We start from the raw sequence: 10,343 nt of genomic DNA on the forward strand, positions 1-10,343 counted from the left end.
TGTTGTGCTTGGATTGAGGGTGTGAATTTAAGAGAGTGGATTTGTATTGATTTGAGTCGATTTATAGGTAAAAATCATATTGTTTGGATTAAGGAAAATATATGATATGATTTGAGTGGATATGAGTAGAAAATTTATGAAAGTTTGTATATGATGTGATTGATAAAATTTAATAAATTATAATTTTTAATAGAGTAAGTATTATGATTACTATTTTACCCTTCGATGTAAATAGAAGAAATGATATTAAAATAAAATTAAACATATTATTTAAAACTAGAAAAATATAATTTATTGATATTATCATTAATAACTTAAAATAAATTATTATTATTCTCAATGATAATTTAAAATAATTTATAATATAGACTATTTACTTTATATCTTTACATTTATTTAAATTTCTTTTATTTTATATAATTAAGTCATTTACAAAAGATATTTATTTGAATAACAATATTAATAATATAATAATAATTTATTATTATATAATACTAAATATTATAATTATTATTTTTCATATTTAAAAAAATAATGGTTAAATATATTTGTATAATTATTATAATATATATATATATATATATATATATATATATATATATATAATATGATTATTATATATAGTATATGTTATAATATATATAAATATAAATATATATATATACATATATATATATATATATATATATATATATATATATATATATATATATATATATATATATATATATATATATATATTAATATATAGTGTTATCATAATATACATAAAATTAATATATTATTATATATAATTCATTATATATTATACATATAGTTAATATATTATTATTAGATATAATTTATTATATAATAGTAATTGTTATAATAGTTATAATTATAATTATTATATATATATATATAATTATTATAATATATATATATATAACGATTATTATATATGTTATCTTTATAAACGATTATATATAAAACAAATCAATTTTTATATACAGGGACAATAAAATAATTTTAAAGTTATTTTTTCTGCATTTCTCTTCATTTTAGAGTGTGTTAAAATATGTAACTCATGTGCAAATTTGTCCTCTCAAATCAGCACAAATCAGTAGAATCAAACACGTCCGCAATTTACTTTCCATCCGCATGAACAATATTCATGCATATCCAAACATAGCATAAGCGAAAACTACACTTTAAAGAAGCTCTCAATAGTCTTGCTTTGTACATCTTTCCCATCTGCACCATCCTTTGCTCACATATAGCATATGATTTTCGTAGGAGAAAACCACAACACAACAGATAACAACTAGTGAAATTTTAACAAGTTATATACTCAAGCATCCACCAGTGGCGGAATTTGAACAAAAATTTTAGGGGACCAAATTATATTTATTATATATAAATTTTTTTTAATTAATTTTTTTTTTCATTTCTTTATATCATTTTCTCTATTCAAAACAAGCACTCATGATAATAGAATCCAAACAATATGGCAATAATATATATGAAAGAGTAACATAAAGTTTATCATCAACAATAATATATTAAAAAAAAATAAAAGTTACCTTTAGTTAGAGTGCTCCTCTACGTTCTTTCAATGACTTCAAATCTTGAACAATTGAATCAGAACTGAAACTAGTTGCAATATTCCTTTTCATGAAAATCAACTCAATTACTTGTAACAATGAAAACATTTGAGCCAAGTCGTCCGCTTGGTTTTTTACTAAAAAGATAGCATAATAAGCAATATGCAACATCTTTTAATGGCGAATACTCTAACCACGAAGGAAATAAGTTAAATCATGTATATTGAAATCTTCTTGGATAATCCAGACAACGAATAATTTTCTAGATACATTTGATATGGACTGCATTTTAGATAAGCCCTTCATACCTCATCAATTTGATTTAGTGGGTATTGCCAAATTTAAATACGCTTCCCCGGATCACATTCTAAAGCATTTTCAAATTCATTATATGTAATTTAGGAACCTTAGAGAGTTGTTTTTTATTTTCTTCATTTTTTGTATTCTCATGAAGTTTCACAATTTTAGATGACGTAGATGCATTATTTTCATCTTCATCACAAGCCTTCCTCTTGAAAAAAGAATCAATTCTTTTATTCTTTACCATATTTTTTCTAATATAAATTTGTCACCTCTCACCTATTTACAAATAGATAAAATTATAAATATCCCAAATTAAATCTTAAAAAAAAGACTCAATATTTTAAGAAAACTAATAACTTCTAAATGATTAGCTTCCTTTACCTTAGAGTAGATTCCTAATCTTGCTCTTCCCTTACACAACTTTAAAGCCTAAAATAGCTCTATCTACACAAAGAAGAATTTGATCAACAATTAGAGCATGATTTTATTATCTCTAATAGATAGATATATGCCTAGAGCGTAGAAAAGCTACATACAAGAGGAAAACATATTGCTTCAAAAAAAATGGTAAAAAATGAACTTACTCAAAAGAATAAATTGTTCAGTCCAAAATTTTCCTTAACTCCTCAATTTTGCTATAGTGTAATTTGATTTTGAAAATAATAAGGAATTGATGGTGAAAATTGAGATGAAAATAAGAGGAGAGAAAGAGAAGGAGGCACGAAAAAAAAAAACAGAGAAATCAAATAAAGAAGTATCATAAATTATAATAGAGAAGGAAAACATGATTTTTTAAATTTTAAAAAAGCTTTTTCAAACCAAATTAATATAAATAAAGTAATAATATATAAATATTTTTTTTAAATATATTAAAAATAAAAAAAATCATTGGGGGAGCCATGGCTTCCCCCTGTCACACTTATGCAATTGAAATACCTCAAAAACATAAGGCTTTAATCATTTTATTTTCACACCTTTCATGAACTTAACTTAACGACAATTGTATCAACACATTTCAAAATATTCAAAGAACATTTATGCAATTGAAATGTTATTTTTAACATGTTTTTATTTCACAAGCTCAATAAGCTTATGACTTTTTGAGTTGTGGCACTTCATCTACCACTCAATTTGTGTTGTGCACTAAAAGCACTAAAATAATAACATTTAATGTTATAAAACATGACATTGTATGTTCAAGGTCAATGAAGTAGTAAGTTTTTCTTTAAATAGACATACATATCTATTATATTTTTCAAGTGACTTTAAGGCTTTTTACACAAGGACCAAAACCATGTAGTGATATGATCTGTTACTGATATAATTAACAACTATTAATGATGATTGCTTGAAAATTAGTTCAAACATATTTAAAATGAATATATATATATATATATATATAACTTATTAAATAAGGATAAACTTTACTACATATGGAGCAATGTAAACTTGTTTATTTCCGTCAAGTATGACATTCTTGATGTACATTTTGTTGGAAATATTTTAGTATAATTTAAAAATAAATAATTAAAATAAAGTTTCTAGTGTTACTGAAGTTTTTATGAACTTTTAATCTTATGGGTTAATGTTATTTATGGTTAACGACTATATTTCTTATTACTATTTACTCTTGCGTCTCCCTTTTCTACCCATAAATACCACCTAGGTGCATGGGGAAAGACACAACAAAAATAACAAAGACACAACAAACACTAAAGTTTTCTCAAAAGTGTTATTCTTTTCTTCTATGTACTATCTCTTAAAATAATGGTGTTCATAAGGTTCAGAGATCCTTCGCTGTATTCAATTGATTTGACGGGTTATTGCATCTTAGGAGAGAAATGCATATGATTTTGTTGTGCCCTGTGCAATTTGGGCGTTTTCTCTCTAAGGATTCTTTTCTAAAATTAAAGACAATATAAAGGGGAAGATTGAAAACATTTGTTATGGACTAATGTGTTTGGTATGGTTATAATTAAACAAGTCTCAATTAAGCCTACAAATTTATGTCTATAATTGTTTTTTTATTTCTATTGGTAATAACAAATGAAATTATGGATAAATAAAATTCTGGTTCATTGAATAATTTTTTGTGATGTCTAAAGCTAATGTTTTTTCTATTATATTAATTTATGATTTAATATCTTACACTCTTTCATTTGATAAAGATGTTATAGATCATGGATATATTTTAAGTGTCTACTATAACTATAAGAAAACAAACTGGTAGGGATATTACCTAAATAACCCTACCTATATTGGCGACAACTGTTCATTTTCCTGGTTTATCAGACTTTTCCTCTGCCCCAGCCAATTTCCACTTTTTCTCTTCATGCAATGGTGCGAATACTGTGTATGAAATGACATCTTTCATTTCAGACTGCATTTTGATTTAAGAAGCTTCTAGGTAGTAGTTGGAGGTACATTTCATTTCTCTTCGTCTTCCATTCCGCTCATTTGAACCCTGATCGCTTTATTTTGCTCTTCTTTTGCTGGGTTTCTGAAGGTATTTTTTTAATCTTCAGTTCATTATTTCTTTTCGTTTTGCACTAGGTTTTCTTCTTTAACTCTTCCTGTTGTATTTTGTTATTTTTTGTTTCGATCATTCATAGGTTTTGGTGTTAAGGTCCCATTTTTTTACTTCTTCAAGTGATTTTTTCTTTCCATTACCTGTTATAACAGTTGTTTCTTTTTTTTATTTGTTGTTTCCTAATGTTTCGGGTTTGCTTCTTTCTTCGTTTGTTGTTTTGTTTCCATTTGTTCTTGCTTTTTGTCTACATCTTTGAAATGGGTATTTGATTGGTTTTATTTTTTTATATTGTGGTTTCCTGTTTGCTTTTGCTGGCCTTTGACGTATTTTTTGACTTCTTTAGCTTATTCATCGTTTTTGTTTTGCATTAGCATTCATCTTTAATCATTCCTGGTGCATTTTTGATTTTTGTTGTTCCGATCATTTATATGTTTTGGTGTAAAGGTCCTGTTTTTTTACTTCTTCATGTGATTCTTTCTTCCATTTTGCATTATCATTTTGTTTATGTACCCTATGAACTGTTTTAGCCGTTGGTTCTGTTTTTCTTTTCTGTGCCCTAATGCTTCAGGTATGGTGTTTGTTCATTTGTTGCTTTTTTTCCATTTAGCTTTTCAAAAGATGAGTTTATTTATGTTCTTTTTTTGTTATGTTTTGTGTTGGTTTTTAATATTGTGATTGTTTGGTATTGTACTGTTTTGGAGTACGTTTTTTCCCTTAGGTAGGTTGTAATGGCGAAGAAGTTCGATATGATCAAGTATATTGACGGTAAGAGGGAGACTCTAAAGTTGGGTGTTAGAGTATTTGATCACTGGTATGTTAATAACCGTGATTCCAGTGTGCACTTTGAGATGATCTTAATTGATCAAAAGGTACATATTTAATATTCCTTCCATTAATATTTTTTTGAAGGTGTTTAATTTGTATTTGTTTTTATTTGTGTTACATGTTTTTAGGGGGACAAGATACATTGTGTAGTTAAGAAGGAAGAATTTGATGTGTGGGATGACAAGTTGTTGGAGGGTGAAACATATATAATGCATAATTTCAAAATATTGAAGAATGATGGACAATATAGGGTTTGTGAACACCCTTTTAAACTACTTTTTATTGGAGCCACCTCTGTTAAGCCCCAACCTATTGCAAATATTCCGAAGAAGGTGTATGAATTTCAAAGTATATTGGAAGTAGTAGCTGGTAATTTCTATGCGGATTTGTTGATTGGTATGTCGCACAGATGGAATCTTTTTATTTCACTGAATAATTTGTTATTATTATTTTTTGTTATTATTATTTCACTGAATAATTTTTTTTGTTATTTTTTTAGATTTGATTGGTTGGGTTGATAACGTTAAAAGTAAGTCGTAGTCTAAGAATGTTTAATCCAAGAATGTCATGTTTTCTTTGATGGACCTCAGGTAATGAAAAACAATTGTATTTATTTTTCATTTGAAATATATTCATGTATATTGATATTGATATTTTTATTGATTATTTATATTTTTATTGATTATTTTATTTGGGTTTTGAAATTTGTGATTTGCAACGGTGGTGTAGTTTGTTGTACATTATGGGATGATTATTGTAGGAAGTTTCTAGAAAGGTATTATGAGAAACCAGATTCCGAGAAGCTTGTGGTTATTCTTACTCAAGTCAAAGTTAAACCTGCAACGGGTACTTAATTTTCATTTTACTTATTTTTTATTATGAGTAATAATAATACTTATTATTTCTGTTGAACAGGAGAATGGCCAGTTTCAGTATCTAATACGTGGAATGGTACAAAGTTAATCATGGATGATGATGTTCCAGAGATTATTAAATTCAAAACATAATTAAAGGAGTAAGTTATAGAAATTTCGATTTGTATATGTTGTAATATAGTGATAATTATTTAATTATGTGTTTTTTCTATAATCAATTTTATTCTTATTGTTTTCTTGAATTGAATGTCAGAATATCTCCTGATGAATTGATGATGACCTAGTGTGGGAGTCAACTTACTCAGTCTTCCCAATATAGTGATGCAGATAGATTTGTGTATAAATGTTTAATGAAAGGTTAGTCTGAAATTCCATGCATAAAAAAATATATATATTTAAGGTTATTTATTATGTAAATTTGATTTCGTATTTTGTTAGATTTACTGTAATTTAGAATTGTTGTTTAATGTAGGAAATTATTTGTGCAACTGTCAGAACCACAGTTAAGTTCAATTTGGATAATGATGGCTGGTTCTACCTTCTTTGCAATCATTGCAATAAAAAGACTTATGAAACAAGATCTTTCAAATGCACGTATTGTGAAATGGAAAATGTCATGCCTATTTTCAAGTATGTAAATATTTCCTTCATATTGTTTTGTGTTGTTATAATTTTGGAATCTTATTTAGGTATAGGTTACAACTACAAGTTTGTGATGATTCATTTAATTTTGCCAACTTCTTTGTGTGGGATCAAGAGTGTAGAAGAATTATTGGTATATCAGCCGCAGATTTACAAAAGAAAATGGTTGAGGTAATCCTTTGCACTTAGACTATTTTATTTAATTTGTCATTCCAAAATAATGAAAATTATTTTTGTTTTTATTGCTAACTAGGTAGGTGAAGATGATCCAAAGTGCTTCCCTGATGATTTGGATGTAATGTTAGGTTGTACTTTCGCATTTAAAGTCTGAACCCAACCAAGAACTATATGTGCTTCTGTGATAAAAATGACTGACGTTCCAAATATAGTGAATCATGTAAAAAGTCTGATAGAACCGGTAGAAGTAATAACTTAATTAATATTGTGGTTGTTTTAATATGTTTTTCTTAAATTAAATCAATTTAACTTTTGTTGTTTTGTCATTTTATTTTTAATAGATTGCTGAGTGTAGTGATAAAAGCATGATTGATATTGAAGGTGACAGTTCTATTGGCATTGTAAGTACTTTTATTTACTAATCTACGAATTAGTTCTATTGGCATTGTAAGTTCTATTGACATTCAGTTTTTCAAAATTCATTAATTTGTTCATGTTGTTGTATTGTTAGACTGTTGAATTATATGGCAAAGCTGTATGTAATTTAGTAGTAGACCATGAAAATGACATAGTAAGTATCATATAATTTGAGCTTTCATAATCTGATAATTATTATTAATAAACAAATGTTAACAAAATTTAAATATTTCTACAGATGAGTTTAAGCGCAACAGCGGATAATGAACCTGAAAATGATGTATTGAAAACCCCAACTAAGAAAATTATGGCAACTAATATGGACTGCTGTGATTCCTCCCAGGACATTGATTCTGGCCAACTATCATCCACCAAGAGCATCAAAACTATTAAGAAGGAGAAGAATTAAGCTTCCTGTGTTGTTTGTCTGTTTTGAATTATTATGCTTTGTATTATTATAACTTCGAACTTTAATGGCATATTAAATACATTTAACTATGGTCATGCTGGATAACCTTCTTAATTGTTTAATTTTGGATTGGAAGGTCACTAAACTTTTGTTCTAAATATTTTCGATGCTTTAATATTTACATAACTTTGTTGGATAGGAATGTGAATTGTTATCTAAGTCGTGGTTGTAACTTTTTAATATTTACATAACGTTGTTGATCTTAGAAGATGAATTGAATATGCTAAAATGTTGATTATTTGAAGAATTAAATCCAATTTCAGATATATTTAATGCTTAAATTGTGTAAATTTATCAATAATTTACAGAATTAACAAAATAAAAATAAATAAATCAAATATTGTAGTCCAACATATAAAAGTTGATCAAAGTCATTTGAATTATTTAACGATTATATAGTTATAATACATTATAGATTTACTCAATGGTTTCTTACAATCGAATATGAACATTAAATCAAAACATGAAGTTATAATCGGTACATTTTCGTGATAAAATAGTTCACGACATTAAGCATAATATAAGTAATATGCTAGTGAAGTAGTAGTCCAACTATGAACAAAGGTTTCAAGTTTAAAAACATAACATAAAGTACTTAATGTCAACAAAACACTCAAACCAAAATAGAAACCCACTAAAGACAAAGTGCGTTTTTAAACTTTTACAACATTAATAGTTGTTGAACGTTGTTTATTGACCCCGAAGCGAATAACATCTCCAGCTTTGAATCCATTTTCCCAACAGAAGTACTTCCATCCACAAGTTAAATAGCATTCTGATGATCTTCTTTTGGTCCATCTTATTGTACATTTCAACGACCAACCAAAGAAGTTTCGAAGGTAATGGTTTTTCTTGTCCCTCACCAATGCAACCAAAGCAAACTGGGCATCCAAATACTAAAACAATAAAGTATATTACGACCAGAAAATATGTAGGGAGTATTACAAGACTTTAAGTTAGATAAATATACATACCAAGGAAGAACATTTAACGTCGTACTCAGTTAAAGTCTTCTCCATTGAGTAGTAAAACGAATTTTCATCATCACTCTCTACATTTCTAGCATCATCATTGACCGTTGGGGGTTGACTGTAAATTATTTCATCCCCTGTGAAAGTAAATATTCTAAACTGGAATTTGTAATCCCCCAAATAATTAAGATATATGACATGATCTTTATGTAATTCATAATAGGATATGATTTCTAGAATTCCATTGTTAACATAGATCCTTCCGGAGTATAATCCCTGAAAATAGACTTCGTGATTCTTCCCTAATGGATCAATCATATCTACTTTCATATATGTGTCTACGTTGTTGGACTTAAATGTTTGTCCCCAAAAGTGAGAAAAGCCATCGTGAAGTATAATGTATTGTTGTTTTGAACAATAAACAAAAGATATCACCACATATGTGAACAAGAATATGATTTAAAATGCAAAAAATTAAAACTTACTAGTTTCACTAGCAAATATACAGAGAAACACGTGAAGAACTTAACTGATTTGTGCGGTTTCAGAAAGGGATTGGATTTCTTTGGAATAGGGTAATCTATCTCATTAGTCTAAATCAAAAATTCTTAACTCAAAGAAGTTTTCTCCTAAATAACGGATGGTTAACAATGACATCTTTCCTATTTTATATAAGCTTACTACTTCAAATAAGACAGCAAATTTCCTTCACGCAGATTTGATTCATCCATTTCAATTGCTAACACATTTCCTTCAGGATCAATAAAGTTGAAGTTTTTAAGACGAATCTCCCTTTCCAAATAATAATAGAAGGTCAGTTCAATACCTATGTAATTCTACAAACAGAGCAAAAATTATGAAATCTTAAATAAAAATAAAATGTGATATGATATTGCATTAACAACATATCCATCTTATTTTCTATATGAATCATGTATTGCTTAAAGTATATGGTAATAACAAAATACAATCAACAGGAAACAAAAAACAAATACAATCAACAGGAAGCAAATAATCCAAAACATGTTCCTATCGAAAAGCAATAGGTAAAGGAATTCCCATACATAGTAAGGAAAAAATCATATGATTTCACCTAATATTAAAACGAAATATCTTTACCCACATTGATCAATCCCTTTTCAAAAAAATGAAGACTTTATCCGATAAATATCTGGATTCGTTCAGATTTTGAACCAAAACATATGAATGAATTGTAAAGAAATTACATAGTAAAAGAACTCTACCTTATCAGGGTTCAGAATGGACATCCAAAATGGGTGGAAGTTCCTCGAGCAGTTTCCAGAAGATGAAGCCATTTGAGTGGTAACTAGAATAGGGATTTCTTGGGATGGTAAACGACTGAAGAAGTGGTAATGTTAACGAAAACACACACACACACACACACACACACATATATATATATATATATATATATATATATAACTATTGAAAACTGACATTTTAGTTAATTTTTAGGAAAAACAATTTATTTCTCTGGAATTTGAAAAGGCTGCAAATTTAACTTCAAATATAAATTCTGATTCTTAAAAC

At 27.3% G+C, this 10,343-nt stretch overlaps 2 protein-coding genes across 2 annotated transcripts; both read left to right on the forward strand.

Annotated features, from left to right (window-relative positions):
* The first annotated feature begins 5,144 nt into the window (after positions 1–5,144).
* Positions 5,145–7,020, forward strand: LOC146884639 (uncharacterized). Its single transcript, XM_085675542.1, has 7 exons — positions 5,145–5,285; positions 5,370–5,637; positions 5,741–6,087; positions 6,157–6,256; positions 6,370–6,473; positions 6,589–6,746; positions 6,874–7,020. Exons 1-3 carry the CDS (start codon positions 5,145–5,147, stop codon positions 5,779–5,781), a joined length of 450 nt encoding a protein of 149 aa, XP_085531668.1. The 3' UTR covers positions 5,782–6,087; positions 6,157–6,256; positions 6,370–6,473; positions 6,589–6,746; positions 6,874–7,020.
* Positions 5,821–7,761, forward strand: LOC146884640 (uncharacterized). Its single transcript, XM_085675951.1, has 9 exons — positions 5,821–5,831; positions 6,002–6,087; positions 6,157–6,218; positions 6,589–6,647; positions 6,806–6,929; positions 7,012–7,053; positions 7,277–7,336; positions 7,447–7,506; positions 7,591–7,761. The coding sequence occupies exons 1-9, from the start codon at positions 5,821–5,823 to the stop codon at positions 7,759–7,761; spliced, it is 675 nt and encodes a 224-aa protein (XP_085532077.1).
* The last annotated feature ends 2,582 nt before the right edge of the window (positions 7,762–10,343 follow it).

This window comes from Vigna unguiculata, chromosome 7 (assembly GCF_037176805.1).
Source record: "Vigna unguiculata cultivar grain cowpea cultivar isolate G323 ecotype 2 chromosome 7, ASM3717680v1, whole genome shotgun sequence".
In the NCBI taxonomy this organism is placed as follows: Eukaryota; Viridiplantae; Streptophyta; class Magnoliopsida; order Fabales; family Fabaceae; genus Vigna; species Vigna unguiculata.